Genomic DNA, 17,111 nt, shown 5'->3' on the forward strand with positions numbered 1-17,111 from the left:
TCAGCCTGGCTTGCTTGAATCCAGTGGCAAAGTGAGCAAGGGACTCACGTCTGAGCATACCCTGCCAACTTATGGCGAACAAAGTGGTACAAAAGGGGGTGGCGATGGACGGAGCATCTGAACCAATCAAACACTCACACCCAGTCAACAGATCTGGGTTTAATCCATCACCGTTCTTTAGCCCACTCTGCCACCCCAGACCAGACATGGCCATATTCAAATCAGTCTGACCCTGTGCCTCATGGGATCAGTCCAGCCCGAACTGCCAAGCCATGCCTTCCCTGGACCGGAAACAAGCTTCCGAGGACCGGTTTCTGGCATTTCAGCCGTCTCCAGCCCGGCTTGCTTGAATCCAGTGGCAAAGTGAGCAAGGGACTCACGTCCGAGCATACCCTGCCAACGTATGGCGAACAAAGCGGTACAAAAGGGGGTGGTGATGGACGGAGCATCTGAACTAATCAAACACTCACACCCAGTCAACAGATCTGGGTTTAATCCATCACCGTTCTTTAGCCCACTCTGCCACCCCAGTTCAGACATGGCCATATGCAAATCAGTCTGACCCTCTGCCTCATGGGAACAGTTCAGCCCGAACTGCCAAGCCATGCCTTCCCTGGACCGGAAAAAAGCTTCAGAGGACCGGTTTCTGGCATTTCAGCCGTCTTCAGCCCAGCTTGCTTGAATCCAGTGGCAAAGTGAGCAAGGGACTCACGTCTGAGCATACCCTGCCAACTTATGGCGAACAAAGTGGTACAAAAGGGGGTGGTGATGGACGGAGCATCTGCACCAATCAAACACTCACACCCAGTCAACAGATCTGGGTTTAATCCATCACGGTTCTTTAGCCCACTCTGCCACCCCAGTTCAGACATGGCCATATGCAAATCAGTCTCACCCTGTGCCTCATGGGAACAGTGCAGCCCGAACTGCCTCTGTATGAGGAGATGGTTCAGAATGGATAGCTGTCGCATTGAATGAGGCAAATATACTGGATGGTTAACTAATTTCCTGCCTAAAATATAAAATTGAATGAAAAAGTGAAGTAGCTAAGGTGTCAGCAGAGGGGGTACCTTTGGTGGAGTCTTTCCTCTTAAGCTGGTGCCAAATTCTACCCTAGACAGAAACAGCTGGGTACAGAATAGGCCTACGGCGGATGCGTCATCATCCTAACGTAGGGTGGGAAGCATTTTACACCATACAGTAAAAGGTAGGACCGGGTTGTAGCTTCTCAGACACCAGCAACATCTGCCCTAGAGTGTGATCCACCCTGTGATCCACACTGGGTCAGTTATGTACTCCTTGCTGAATATGTTGAGAGATGGGTATCTTTGGGGTGAATAGTCGATTATGCAAAGTTTGGGGCTGCATATCGTGGGGTGGGGAGGTGGGCATTAAGTCTTGTTAAAAGTTTATGTTTTCCCTGTTGTGGAAAAAAAAAATTTATGTTTTGGCACGACAGGCCTTTACTTAGTGGCTCGCTAAGAGGCGCATATGGACACAAAGCAAGAGACAATTGAGCGATGGCAAACATAGAGGCAAAAGTAAGAAGAGTAATAGAGTACGATTCATGACCTGGAATGTTAGAGGACTAAATAAGCATAGAAAAACTCAGAAAGTGATAGCACACCTTAAACACCATAAGGTCGATCTTGCCATGCTTCAAGAGACCCACCTTGTCTCTAATATTAAAATGCTGTCACATAGAAACTTTCAAGGTATTGTACACTCGGCAGGCCTTACATCGCATTCTAGGGGAGTTCTAATATGGTTTAATCCGCAATCAGGCATTACGTTGCAATGTTTACAGCTAGACCCTAACAGAAGGTACATTATAGCTAAATGCCATAAAGGGGGACAAGAAGTCATATTAGACAATGTATACAGCCCAAATTATGATGACCCATAATTTTACCAATCAAAAGACACACAGTTGATGGACGGAATACAGGACAAATCAAAACATTCACTCTCAGTCAAGAGATCTGGGTTAAATCCATCATCCAATTTTACAATAATATGTTACAATATTATATAAATATGTATTAGCAAAGCAAATTATATATTTAATAAAAAATTATTAAATATGTAATTACATTTATTTAACTTTCCACAACATACCCCCACAATATATACACCATACTCCTAAAATGTAATAATCAATTAAATGCACAATTAACACAATTACATATTTAAAAAGATAATTTTGTGACCTGAAAATGTTTTGTTTTGTAATGGCGAAACCTGTTTCAATAGGCGCATAATTCACAAACTAATGATCTAACTATCTGAAATTTCTATTTTTATCTGTAAAGATTTTTTTTACACTCTCTCTAAATCTAGCGTATAAAGGGCTCTTTCCATTGGAGAGGATATATTTGGAAAGGCCTAGCAGTTCGGGCTTCACTGTTCCCATTGGGTGCAGGGTCAAAACTGATGTGCATATGTCTGGCTTCAAACTAGAATGGCATAGGGAGCAAAGAAACAATGGATTTAGGCCCAGATCTCTTTACTGGGGTGAATGTATGACATTGTTCTGCATTCTGTCCATCAATTTTTCTTTTTGCAATTGTCACACCGAGTGAGATGGGTATGCCCAGACGTGGGTCCCGTGCTCTCCATGCCTCTGGAGTCAAGCTATCGTGGCTGATGAGGGGTGAAACCCCGAAACCGGTCCTAGGATGCTTGTTTCCAGTCCGGGGAGGACCTAGCCTGGCAGTTTGGGCTGGACTGTTCCCATTGGGCGCAGGGTCAAGACTGATTTGCATATGTCTGGTTCAAACTGGAATGGCATGGGAAGCACAAAACGATGCATTTAGGCCCAGACCTCGGTACTGTGGTGAATGTATGACATTGTTCTGCATTCTGTCCATCAATTGTTCTTTTTGCATCCAGAATTTTACCAGACACTGGGATCACTATTAATGCGAGTAGAAGGTTTGTCTCTAATATGGGGGGTGATTTTAATTGCATATTAAACACTGGGAAAGACAGATCGAAAAGGTCCCCTTACCGCCCTGTGGCAGCAGCTGGAGTGATATCAGAGATAATGGAGCAACTAGAACTCGTAGATGTTTGGAGGCAGCGTTTCCCAAATACTGCAGGATACACTCATTACTCAGCCGATTACGACACGCATAGATTTCTGGTTGATCTTCAGAAGCCTATTCCCTCTGGCTGACGTATGCAACACACTGCCCAGAACATACTCTGATCACTCACCAGTTATACTAGGGAAATACTTTTGTGTGGGGGCAGCCGCACCCTTCCTATGGAGATTTCCCTAATACTCACTGATGGACCTAGTTTTTAAAACAGAAGTCACAGTTGATTGAATTTTAAAAATAAATAAATATAGGCTCTGTAGATAGCTTCACCACGGTATGGGAAATGTTCAAGGTATACATCAGGGGTCTGACAATTTCCAAACATGCGGGGGTTCTCCGGGCATGAAGAGATAGGCTAACAAGACTCAAGAGGGAAACAGTTAGTTTAGAACAAGCCCACCAGCAAAATGGGGAGACCAAACTCCTGGAAGATATTAAAAAGGTTTTAAAGGAATTTCACGACACAGCGGGTGGAGAGGTGAAACACTTGGGTAAATATGCGTCGGCCTGGGTCTTCGGGGAGGGAGAGCGCCCAGGGGCTACGCTAGCGCGCCTCACATGACCTAAAAAAGAGGCAGCAGTGATCCTGGAAGTCATAGATGAAGGCAGGACAAAAACTCACCACTCCCAGGGACGTAGCCTACAGGTTCCATAGATATTACTCCGAATTATATTCCACTAAGGCGATTGTCGATGACGAGGCAATCCAACATTATCTAGAACACATACAAATGACATGGCTCACCAGTGCCCGTAGGGAACACCTTATGGCACCTCTTCACCCGAGTGGAATTCGATCCACACTTAAAACGATGCGCAAAGACAGAGCCCTTGGTACCGACAGCCTCACAATAACTTATATACTAGATCTTTCAGGAATTGCTCATTCCACACTTAATAACTCTGTATGAGGAGATGGTTCAGAATGGATAGCTGCCCCCCACCATGAGGGAGTCAGGTATCATTACACTCTTGAAGCCTGGGAAGCCCCCGGATGCCTGCTCTCCATACAGACCATTGTCACTTTTAAATGTAGACACAAAGATTTTTGCCAAAATTCTGGTGAACCGACTGTCTCTTCTAATCCCACTAGTAGTTAAACTGGAGCAGGCTGGCTTTGTCCCAGGACGAAACATTACTTACAATCTTTGCACTATTTTTGGGACCATTCAAAGGATAGACTCCGAAGTCAAGGTCGCAGCGTTCTTCCTTGATGCCGGAAAGGCGTTTGACTCAGTGGAGTGGCCATTGATGAAGGGAGTCCTGAATAGAGTGGGGTTGGGGGATGTGTTTCTATGATTGGTCATGGTGCTTTACACATTACCGCGAGCCAGAGTGCGGGTGGGCAGCACCGTTTCCACCCTCATAGATATAATGAGTGGCACCCGCAAGGGGTGTCCTCTATCCCCATTCCTATGTGCACTAGTAGCGGAACCACTCCTAAGTGCATTAAGAGAATACTACGGACAAAGGGCAGTATGATTTCCTGGCTATCAACTAAAAGCTTTGGCATATGCAGATGATATCTTGATATATGTCCGGGAGCCGGAAAGGACTCTCAGCCCTGTGCTGTCGGAAGTCACACAATTTGGTCAAGTCTTGGGACTTCACATTACTTGGTCTAAATCCATTATCTTCCCCTTAACCCCTTGCACCACCCCAATACAGCTCGATCTACCCATGCAATGGTCCACTGACCCACTACGCTACCTGGGAGTCCAAATTCACACATACTCTGATACAGTCCTTATGGAGAACTATAGGAAGGCCATTTCCAGTCTTGAGGACGACATTGAAAGATGGATTAAACTGCCCCTCCCGCTGCTGGGACGCGTCTCTATCATGAAAATGGTCGTTCAGCCTAGATTTCTCTTTCTTTTAAAAAATATACCTATGACCTTACCGGGCCATATACTAACAACACTAAGACCCCTAATGATTCGGTTAGCATAGGTGGGAAAACAACTGAGGGTTAAGAGGGAGATGCTGACGTTACCCTACTCCATGGGGGGCCTAAACGCACCAGATTTAGAACTATACTATATGGTAGCTCAAGCCTCACATGCATACATTTGGATGCATGGGCCGGTGGATGTTCCTCATAGGTACATCGAAAGAGATGCAGCTGACCCTGATACCCTACCACAAATGATTTTTCACACGACAAAGGGAGGCTTGGCGTTTTTAGACTCTTATATACCACAATTCACGCGTGGAAATACCTACTGGAAAAACAAGTGGGGCGCTACTATATTCTGCATCTGTCCCACTGGAGTGGTGCATGTGGTTCCCAACCGGCAAAGAAAAGGAAGTAGCCAGCGCTCTGTGAAAAATGGGAATAGTGCAATTGGGGGATTTCCTTTGTAGTGGTGTGGTCTGTTAGTGGGACGATTTACCTAAAGAAGGGATAGTAGCATCATCACTTGAACAAAATCCAACATCTCAGGACTAGACATGCGTGGCATGAGCTACTAGATGACCTGCAGGAGCCTGTAGACATGCCAATACTTACATACATTATACAGGCAATGACCCCCCCATAAGATAGTAACCATAATGTATGGTAGAGCACAGGACCGTAAATGAACGCTATTCCTGAAAACTCGGCATGACTGACAAAAAGACCTAGAATTAGTGATTGACAACAAGAACTGGCAATATTGCTGCACAGTCACCAAGTGTATATCCGTAAATAGTAGGCACATACTTTAAATACAACAATAGGGTGATTTACACACCTGAAAAACTTTGCAAATGCTGTCTGCGGGACACTGCAGCTTGCCACAGATGCCCAGAACAGACAGTGGGATTTACACACGTCGCATGTTACTGTCCAAGAGTCCTGAGCATTTGGGAGGGAACTGTTTTAGAAACTTAGCAAGATTACAGGACATACCCTCATGCCCAGCCCTACACTGCCCCTGCTAGGGTTAGAATATGATATAGATAAAGCCATTAGGAAATTGGTAGCGATTGGGCTGCGATTGGTCAAACAGAGAGTTGCAATGAGATGGGCGAAAGGTCCAGTACCAACGATAGATGAATGGGTCTCCGTTATGTATTATTGCAATACGCAATCAAACTTATATAGTGAGCTATAAACCCCACAGTCGTCCCAAAAGCTTCCGGGATTGTACCAGCATTACCTGGTGAGCAAGGAAACGGGGTAAACAGAGGGCAAACAAGAAGCGGAATGATGGAACATTTTTGTGACTGAATATCATATATATATATATATATATATATATATATATATATATATATGGGCTGAGTAAATGCAATGGATAATCTACATCAACAAAATACCTCAATGCATGATATGATGATATGATATTGCCTTCGTCGACGGGGCAATCTTCGTCGACGATGTCTTCGACAACAAGGCAATCTTCGTAGACAATGTCTTTGACGACGAGGCACTCTTCGTCGATGATGAGGCCATCGACGATGAGGCAGTCTTCGTCGACAGTGTGGCTGTCAATGACGAGTCAGTCTCCGTCGACGAGGTAGCCGTCGACGAGGTAGTTTTCATTGACGACGAGGCAGCTGACGAGGCAGTCTTCGTCGACGATGCCACCGTCGTCAGGATCTTCTTAACCTTCGTCGTCGACGATAGATGGCATTTCCTTCATCGACGAGATGGGTCTAACTGCTACAGAGACCAACGTCGACGGAGATGAAGCTGACGGCACTATCATCTTAGGCTTCGGTGACAAGAAGGTAACTGTCGACGTTGAAGTAGCGTCAACGATGAGAATCGTCGACGGAGGATCCATCGACGACGCCGTCGACCGGGTTTTCTTCTGAGGAAAATCTTTCTCAGGAAGCCTTTTTGACGCCAGAGACTTTCCAGTCTTTCTTGGGGGCGACACAGGAGTAGATTCTGAAGGTTGAGAAGCCTTTTTTGAAGAAGGCAAGCTAGAACCCTTAGAGGGTTTAACTTTTCTCGATACCTATGCCCCACGAGAAGTTAAATCTTCCTCAGCCATCTTCTTCCTGGAGGACACAGCTGAACCTGAGGCCACACTTCCCACCTAAGATAAAGAGTTATCCTGATCTTTAATCTTTTGTAGCCACAGAAGTAGGCGTCCTTTTCTATCTCTGAGGGTCTTCTGAAGGAAGGTCCTGCAAATCTTACAATCTCTCACCTCCTGATCTGGATATAGGCAGTAGATGCACTTTTTGTGGGGATTTCTGAAAATAGCCGGAGCTTCCCACAAGATTCAGAAGGTCTAAGGAGAGACGTCTTAGCAGATGACATCCTGAAAAGGGAGTGAAATCCAGAAAAAATAGTGAAGTACTGAGCAGAGCTCAGGGAGACTCCCTTCACACGACATGTGGTAGAAAGTCTGAGAGCCTGAGCCTCTGGGGAGAACATTCTGGTGGGTGCTGTCGCCTGATTGGCTGCAGTTTGGACTAATACATAATGACTATGATAGTCATGATTGTGGAAGTTTTTCTCTTGTAGCTAAGGGCTACTTTACTTCCTGGTTGTTCATTACCAAGGTTTTTTGTTTTTTATGTACATGGGGACTCAGGCATGTGAATCTATGAAAGACACCCCAATATTGGAGAATTATGTTTTAAAGTACAATTAAGTGAATAGTGCAGTAGTTTTTCTATTTTGGTCTACAATTAAATAAAATATACAAGAATAATTTATATTTATATGAAATACAAAAATATTGTTACTAATTTTAACTAATATTTTACTCTTCCCTATTTTTCTGTAGGGGGATCACTGCCACTTGGATTGAATTTTATTATGACTGACCAAATCAAGGGTAGCAGAAGAAATAAAAACGTCCCTGACCAATTTATCAAAAGGGTATTCCCCTTTTGTCCCCGGATGATAGCATCTGGAGGTGAAGTCTGGGCATTTTTTGGTTTATGTGTCTCAAAGAGGTCTAGTTGATCAAACCCTACTCGGGAAGGATGTAGTGCATAGATTTCTCATCCAGAACCCATAGTAATTTTCTTGAATGTTGTGCTAACTGAATCTGCATATGCATTTTACGTACCTGAAAGATATATTGTTAATCTGTAAATTTATTGATGCAGGCTGCTCCCAGAAGGATTGAGCTTTCAGAGACAGAGGTCTAGAATACATTCATTCCTCTTTGTTTAAATAATACATTGCTGTTGTATTATCTGTTTGAATTGGGAAAGAGTTAGCTGTAAGGAACGATTTGAGAGCTGGATGGAATGCCCTCATTTCCAAAAGATGTAGTACAAAATTTCTTTCTTTGACCAAATCTCTTGAACCTGGCTTTGAACCATGTAAGTGCCCCATCCTATTAGAGAGGCATCTATCACAAATGTCTGTGTTGGGATGACTTGATGAAATGGAAGCCCTTTCAATAGGTTATGCAATCTGCACCAGCAGCGGAATGATTAGATTGCAGACTGAGATAGAGTGAGTCTGACACCACTGATTGTATAGACATTGCTGAAGAGGTCTAGTGTAGTCTGGCATTAAGGACTAGGAATATAAAGGAAGCCACTGATTTAGGATCAAGGTACTTTGTCATGTAGTAGGATTTGGCAGCTTAGGTGATTCTCACACCGTAGTCCGAAAGATGACACTCTCTCCTCTGGAAGATACACTTTTACGGCCTGAGTGTTTAACACAGCATGAGGTGGTGAATGGACTGAAAGAGAACAGCGATCTATTTTGTGCAGCTTATTTGTTGGCTCAAAGAATAGCAGAATTCACGTGGTAGTGGCATAGAGCTTCCTATAAAGCTGAACCTGTATTCAATCCATCATCTCAGTAGTGGTAAACAAAATATTTTGCCTCCTTAGAGATGGCGCTGCAACCACCATACATTTGGAGAAAGTTCTTAGAACTGATTTTAGACCAAACGGAAGGACTTTGTACGTATGGTGTTTGATGCCTACTTGAATTTTTAATGTTTGACTTGGTTTGTGAAAATAGGCAACTTGAAGGTCTATGGTGCACATCAGCTAACCTTGAGTAAGAGGGAAATTTTGATATAGAACCAGTATTATGATTTTTAGGTCTCGCGACCTATCAATGCGCGCAAGCGCATTGAGCGGAGCGAGAATTCAAGTGCTCAAAAAGCTCGTCAAACCAAGGGCTTTTTGCTGCGGTTTTCTTTGAGTTCACGTGAATCACGTGACCAAACAAGCACGCGCATCAGCCTCCCTCCCTCCCTCTTAATTGCATTTTTTCACGGCCGCACAGCACATCAAAGGGCTTCGCCTAGCGTGCGCTCTGCGGCTTCTCCTCCCCTAATTAATCATGGCTGGCCGGCCGTACTTTCAGTTTCCCGGCCGCTCTTGTTTTATCTCTCCCCCACTGTATCTGATTACCTTGCGCTGTGCCTCCGCTGCAACACACAATATCGAACTGCGTCAATGTGACAGTGGTCTTTATATCAAAAATGTACTTTTAGAGATGGGATGTCTTGCGCTCGCCTCAACTAATCGCTTTCACAAGTTTGCTTTTTTCAGCTATTAAAAAACAATCCTCCTGCTACACTTAAACATGGTGTCTCTTTCACTTTACAGCATATCACGCTAGTTCCTCTTTCTTTCAGCGACGCTCCACATTCATTTTCTGTTGCACTTGCGCATTGACACCAAATCCACAGACTGTCTTTTACAATCCTCATGGGGGTGTCAAGTGCTCCTCTCAACCTTCCTTCATGGGTTTGTTTTCCTGACTGCTTTCACAGGATCTTGAAGTTCACGCTGCGACTTTGTCATTGAGCCGGCAAGTCGTCGCCAAAATGATGTTGTTATATGAAGCTCTGGGACTAATAAGCTTGTAATTAAAAGGCTTTATTAAGCTTCATGGTCAGGCGTGACTTCTCCCCACGCCAGCTCAGGGAAAACTGCAGACGAGTAGAACGTCAGGCTCATTTCAGTAACCACTGGAACAAACAAGCATTGGCATAGCCGATAGGTCTCGCCTTTGGGACCTTATAAGTGTTTAGCCATGCAACAGTTGATTTTGTTGCACCAAGGTTATTCGGCTGCATAACTAAATACTTATAAGGTCTCAAAAGCGAGACCTATTGGCTATGCCAATGCTTGTTTATTTCCTTGTCCATTTGTTGGCTTCCATGAGATCGAGAATGGTTGTTAAGTCCTGGCTACGACCCCTTTTTCAAACCAGAAAGTAAGTAAAATAAAGTTCCTTCCCTTTCTGATGACAAGGAACTTCTCACTTGCTTCTTTAATATGGTGTTCACTTCATTTTGGAGTTGCTCACAATTTAATTGATAGGATGTTCTTGGTAGATTTTCTGGAGAAGGAGATTTGAACGTCAGTGAGTAGCAAATTTTCAGCACCCATCTGTCTCTTGTCTGAGGGGGTAAAGTGCTCACCATCCCCAAGAGACCCAATCTATCAGTAATTCTGAATCTATACACAGAGGTTGCAGATACTGAATGTTATTCAGTTTTTCTCAGCTCTGGAGACATTAAGTACTCCAAATCAGAAGTCTCAGGGAGACTCTTCCTCTTCAGCTATTTAATGCATTCAGTCAAAACGTGTATTCTACCCAACTCCGAGGTCTTCGACTTCAATGATTCTTGACGACAATGGAGAGTGATATTTGTATGTTAATGTTGCTTTTGATGATGTGTTTTGATACTTTTTCATGAACAGTGATTGTGCTTTGAAATCACGATGGGGCAGAGACAGGTCCATCAACGCCATATATCTTGATGGCATACATGCTGTGATGAGCATGTTGCCACTATATCAGCCCCCAACGTCAAACAGGACAACTTGTCTTCTCCATGAAGTGTCTCTTTTTAAATCTCCACCTACAGACCATTGATTTATACCTCAAGTGTCCTTTCCTACATTTTTAGAAGTGCTGGCTAACTTACGGGTGATGAATCTCTGGGAGACACAAGATGCAAGCATAATGAGGGTTAGATTGTGCCTTTCACCTCCAACTGGAAGAGTATTTGACGAGAAATATTTGCATTTTGTGAAGAAATAAAAAGAATTACAGTCAGGAATTTCTCTCAAAGCACTCTAACGATTAATGAATGACAAATGTATATGATTTTGGAAAGTTTTGGAAAGTTTTCACACAGAAACATTTGCAAATTTTCTCAAACTTTCAAATCTGTGCTCATGAATATTCAGATATTCATGAGCTTGACGTTTTATATGTTCAATTAATGATTGTTTAATGCCTTTCTCTGTTTTAAACTGGCTTACAGGGGTGCCTGTTGTGTGTAGTAATGTTTTGCATCGCTCTCATAGAATTCACTGTTTTCTGGAATTCATAAGTGTGACTATATGGCATCTTTTTTCTGAATACAAAAGATTACCCATGTGCTCACAACTTTCAGCAAAATAGTGAATTTACAGTCTCTCTATACCCTCTGGTGCTTAGAACCATCCTTCATTTCTATCCTTGTTTCTGTGAATTGTTGCCGAATGAACAAGTTACTTACCTTGGGTAACGATATATCTGTAAGAGACATATATTAGTTATGTATTCCTCACCTTAGAATTACCCCCAGGCGTCCGACTAGATCCGGAGAATATTTCTTCAGCAGTACCCCTGCGCGTCGGTAGGTGGCGTCGGTTGACTCCGCGTTCATTGTTGGCATTGTGGTCGCAGGAATGACGACGCTGTATCTACTTAGACGTCGCCCCTGTACGCTGGCGTCAGTTCTTTACCCGACATTCCACGCCAGAAGCGCAGAGCCATAAAAGACACTGACGACTGATGCACAAAACTAGGGCTATATAAGGGAGTCCCTTACCCTAGAAGTCCGTTCGCAGAACAGGGAGGATAGGTGGGGCGGTGAGAAATCCATAACTAATATATGTCTCTTACAGATATATCATTACCGAAGGTAAGTAACTTGTTCATTTGAAAAGACTATTAGTTATGGATTCCTCACCTTAGAATAGATACCCCAGCAATACCAACGCCGGAGGTGGGTCTGCGAACTAAGTTCATACCAGAAAGTCCTGGAGAACTGAACGGCCAAAGAAGCCATCCCCGGACTTGGCTGTCCACGAAGTAGTAAAGGTGTGCAATGAAGCCCACATAGCTGCCTGGCAGATGTCATGAAGAGGGACCCCACGTCCCAAAGCAGTAGTAGCTGAGGTTGCCCTTGTGGAATGGGCGCACAACCCCACTGGAGGTTTACTTTTTCGCTAAGGAATAGCAGATTTTGATGCAAAGAACGACCCAACCTTTCTTGGCGCCTACATAGCCAACAAAGAGCTGATCATCTACCCGGAATTGCTTTGTATTGTATTGTATTGTATTCCGCATTTATAGATCTACAGGTATCCTGGTGCTTGAACACGTGAGATCAATTAACCTTGAGTGTAGTTGAGCGCGTTGTCTTCCTTGTCACCAAATAATCAATGCCCAACAAAGGGCATGTCCAAAAGTGGAGCTTAGACATCAACCGAAAAGCCAGTGGACCTCAGCCAGACGTAGCGTCTTAGGGCTACTGACGTTGAAATCGTCCTGCTTAGCGAGTCAGCGGTGTCCAGCCCACACCGTATGGCGAACTTTGCTGAGTCTCTCCCTTCAGCCACTGCACGGCACGGGCCTCCTCTGTGCACTGTGGCAGCATCTGCATGACCGTGTTCCACACAGAATGGGAGTAACGGCCCAAGAGACATGCGGTGTTCACCGACCGCAGTACTAAGCTGGAGGAAGAAAATGTTTTCATCCCAAGATGGTTCAGCTTCTTGGATTCCCTATCCGGTGGTGCAGTAGGGAATGCGCCCTTGGAAGTCAGTTGGACCACCATGCTCTTAGGGGTGGGGTGTTGGGAGAGGAAATTGGGGTCACCCAGGGCCGAGCGGTGGCGTCGGGCAATCGTTCTATCCACAGGAGCCACTATGTTGGGCTTGGACCAAGTGCCCAAAAGGATGTCCGTAAGGGCCTCATTGAACGGCAGCAGGGGCTCCGAAGAGGCCGCTGCTGGTTGAAGCACCTCGGTCAGGAGGTTGATCCTAACCGCCACCATAGGAAGCTCAAGGTTTAAAGCCTCAGCTGGCCAACGTAACACCACTGTGGATGATACACCCTCCTCCATAGCCACGGTAGGGGGAGAAAGCATGCCAAGGTCTGGAGAAGTGTCCAGACCACTGGCCTCACCCAACTCCTCTCTCCAGTGCGGTTCTTCCAACTGGTCTGTCAGAGGGTCCACAGACCCCTCCCAGTCCTCCTCACCCTCCTCTGCTAGTCACCCAGGTGTGATAGGGAACACCAGGGGAGAACAGGGGTACAAAAGTACCGGTCTGCGCCGGTCCCGATGTCAGGCGACGTCGGTCCGGCTCCGTGTCCACATCGAGGGGGAGGCCGGGCCGACGTCGGTTGAGGACACAACTGGCGTCGGAGGGGGTGGAGGTGTCGCCAATGGATTTGGCGCCAGAGTTGGTATCATGAGGTCGACCGGCGCCAATTCAGATCATGGCCTGGATCCCTGGAGACCCTGTGGCACCAGGGCCGAAGCCCCTAGTATCGAAGGCCTAGACCTCCAGCCGAGTCCAAGGGGCCTGAAAGCACACCGGCAGAGTCGCCGCTGCCCAAAAATAGAGTGGAGGGCTTCGTGAAAACTACGAAGTTGGGCAGGGGTCACTCCGGCTCCCGGAAAGGGAGGGAGGCTCGGAGTCGACCCAACAGTCTCCACGGGCGGAGCTGGACAACTACCATTCACATCCCGTGTTGCAACAGCCGATGGACGGGGAGAACGCGAACAGTGATGGTGAATCTTCGCCTTCTTTTTGTGCTTCGACTTACCCGAAGACTTCGACAAGGTGGTGGTGGTGATGGCTCCGCGACTGGTCCCGCGACCTCCCTCTTGACTGGGACCTCGAGCGGCGTGAAGCAGACTGCCGGGCCTCCAGAAACGTTTGGGACTGCTCCTGCAAAGACTTCGGGCCATGGCCCGGCAGTTGGAGCACAACTTTGGGACATGGTCGTGCTCCAGGCACCAAAGGCACACAACATGGGGGTCTGTCACCGACATCAGCTTGAGGCAGGAGCCACAAGGCTTGAAGCCGGTCTGCTGAGATGACATCCCTGTGCACCAGGCGATGTGATGTCCAAAAAAAGTCACAAAAAGAGAGTCAAGAAGCGACTCGAGGCACCGCTCTCTCCGAATCTTTGCTGGCTAACGCGGAAACAGAAAGAAGTGACGTCAGAGTGCAGGGGCGGAGTCTAAGTAGATACTGTGACGTCATTCCGGCGACCACGACGCCAACGACGAACACAGAGTCGACCGACACCAACTACAGACGCGCAGGGGTACTGCTGAAGAAAAATTCTCCGAATCCAGTCTGACGCCTGGGGGTAATTCTAAGGTGAGGAATCCATAACTAATAGTCTCTTTCAGATTTGCACATTACAAGAAAAGAGCAAAATTACTTTAAGCCCTTACCAGCCAGTCACACCTCAAGAAACACTAAAGTAACTGAAAAAAAGTCACATATCTTATTGACAAATTCAACCACCAAAATATAGGAATGTGTTAACCCTTTCAATCCTGACAAACACATTTTTCAAATAAAAATTTCTCCAAAACAGATTTTCACCAAACCACAATAAAGCATGTTAGTCGAATGAAGTTCTGCGTTCATGCCAGCTGTGTGTGTGTAAGGCTGCATTTGCTTTCTTATTATATATATATAGATATATGTATCTATATATATGGAGATACATATATGTGGGGCACATATATGATTGTGTTCCGGGGTTCCGCGCATGGGCGGGAATATTCTAGTGCTTATGACTATTGATGAGGATCCCCTGGAAGAGAAGCTGCTTTACGCTCCTCCGCGATAGGCCTGAAGGCTACTCTTTACAGCTACCACTTTGAGAGCCTATGGTTATCAAAGACCACTCAAATCACCATAGGGTTTGCCTGAATTATTGCAAGGTGCATCATTCCTTTAAGTGTGCACCAAATATTAAGCCAGCCTCCTACATGAATTGAGACTTGAGGTGCACTAGCGGTGCTATGTGTAGGTCTTTGTATTCGAATAGCAGGGACGTTACAGGTTAGATCCAAGGTACAATGGTAGAGCTGTGATGAGGTACTGGAATAGTATGGAAGCTGCCGATCTGTATGCGGTGCGCCAGTAAAGCTGAGTATAGGTCTCACTGTTGGAATAACAATTGATAGCTGTGGGTGGTAACTGAGATGTTTTGACATAAGTCTTAGTGCTGCAATAGCAGGGATGCTGGCGTTTAGAAATGAGAATCTTTCAAATTGATTTACATTGGTAAAATTGTGTACTTCTCTGTACTAGATTAGCAGTGCAGGTTATGATTAGGTGTGTTGGTGTAGATGTATAAAGATCTTAGTACATGAACAACAGTGGACCCTGTTAGCTCTAGGATTGCTGTGTAATGGGGAACTGCAAGACTATGAATTTGTTAAACTCACCCATATGTCAAATTTTCCGGGAAAGAAGCGCTCAGGAATGCGGGCGGCATACAGGCCCACAGCTATGAGGTACAGCATGGCCACGATTATCATCCCTCCCAGCTGGGTTGGTTTAGCCGCTTCCATGATGCCCCCAGAAATCACCAGGAAGTGTATGAATGGTATTAACCCACTGAAGGACAGACCCACGAACACTCCTTGAAAGGAAACAAGAGGGAAAGGTCAGTCAAAAGGTTAAAAGAGCATAGTCTATACCAGCCAAGAATAACATGTGCCAATTAAGTATGGAGGATTCAGGTCCAGCATACCCACAACCACACACCTGTATTGAAATGTATAAACCTGCTCAAACACTGGAGTTCAATAGGGGACCGAAGACTAGTGGCTTCCCATGACCTTTCCACAACAAGAGGAGAAGTGGATGGATGGCAGAAGAACCAAAATCATTTTCTCTCGAACAGTGGTCGAAGTGGGGGGAAAAAAGTAGAGGAAATGTGGGTAGAGAATCACAGGGCAGGAATAACCTGAGGAATGGGTCAGTGGGCGGAGTCAAAGGTGAGGCATGAAGAGCAAAACATCTCAATTTTTAGTGTTTGTTTGGCATTTCATTGACCAGTTGCAGCCTATACGTTATTTAATTCAACCAATTGATGCATATGTTTATTTAAGGTTTAATATGATTTATTGATATTAAAATACATTCACAAAGTGGGATAAGTTTCCAAGCACAGAATGTCGCAAATACACTTAAAAGTAGAATCACAAGCCATTTGTCTCCAAGCCATGCAGTTTTTGTCATCAGCACTTCTCCTCCCTTTTTCCTCAAGAGCAGTTCAAACATGAGTTAAAATATTCTAGTCTACAAATGGTTTCCATATAATTGTGACCCTGCCATATTTGCCACGTAATACATCATCTGCTGCAAAATCTGATGATTTAAGCAAAAAAATCTTTTTGTAGCTCAAACGGATCAAAAGTTACTAAAAAATGTGACTTGTGTTGATGCAAATTGGAGGGCGCTCTTTGCCAAGGTTGACTACTCACCTTTCTCACTGCTGCATTTGTATGTTACACTGGTGCTAATGAGGCAAAATATTTACAGAAACTATTAGTATGTGTAAAAATGTCAACATAATAATGTACCCTGATACAGCCATTTTTTTGTTGCATAATTTAGTCAACACTGCATCAATAATGTTGTCCTCCATTGCTGCATAATTCCAGTGGACCCAAAACAGGCAGACCATGTTAAAAGTGCTAGTGCATTAAGCAGAGAGACAGTGAAGTTTGCAAACTTAGATAGGTGTGTGTGCAAATCCTGCATTGCCAATCCCTGGTGCGTTGCACTATTACTGCTGAAACATGTCCAATGGAGGTACCAATGGGTGAGGCACACTGGCCTCAAGGGTCCTGTGACCTCAGTGACTGTCGCTCTAGGGTGTGCTGCTTTGAAGGCTTGCCAGCAAGCCTGGAGGTAAACGTCAGTATGGAATGTGGTGGACAGGCCTTCAAGGTTATAACCCACACTTGCCACCAATAGGGTCCGCCTGCTGGTGCTAAGACACCACGGCTTCTATGGTCTAGCTGGGCCTTC

The 17,111-nt window shown here is 45.1% G+C and overlaps 2 protein-coding genes across 2 annotated transcripts in view; both read right to left on the reverse strand.

Moving 5' to 3' along the window:
* LOC144785825 (rho guanine nucleotide exchange factor 3-like) overlaps window positions 1-15,639 on the reverse strand; it is a 326,449-nt gene extending 310,810 nt beyond the window's left edge. The window contains exon 1 of the mRNA XM_078664669.1: window positions 15,518-15,639. Within this exon, the coding sequence (XP_078520795.1) occupies window positions 15,518-15,567 (50 nt within the window). The 5' untranslated portion in view covers window positions 15,568-15,639. The remainder of the gene's footprint in view (window positions 1-15,517) is intronic.
* The window catches only part of LOC144785826 (adiponectin receptor protein 2-like), a 368,390-nt gene that overhangs the window by 5,032 nt on the left and 346,247 nt on the right, over window positions 1-17,111 (reverse strand). The window contains exon 6 of the mRNA XM_078664672.1: window positions 15,518-15,714. Coding sequence (XP_078520798.1) covers window positions 15,518-15,714 — 197 coding nt within the window. The remainder of the gene's footprint in view (window positions 1-15,517; window positions 15,715-17,111) is intronic.

The sequence above is a fragment of the Lissotriton helveticus genome, chromosome 10, assembly GCF_964261635.1.
Source record: "Lissotriton helveticus chromosome 10, aLisHel1.1, whole genome shotgun sequence".
Lineage (NCBI taxonomy): Eukaryota > Metazoa > Chordata > Amphibia > Caudata > Salamandridae > Lissotriton > Lissotriton helveticus.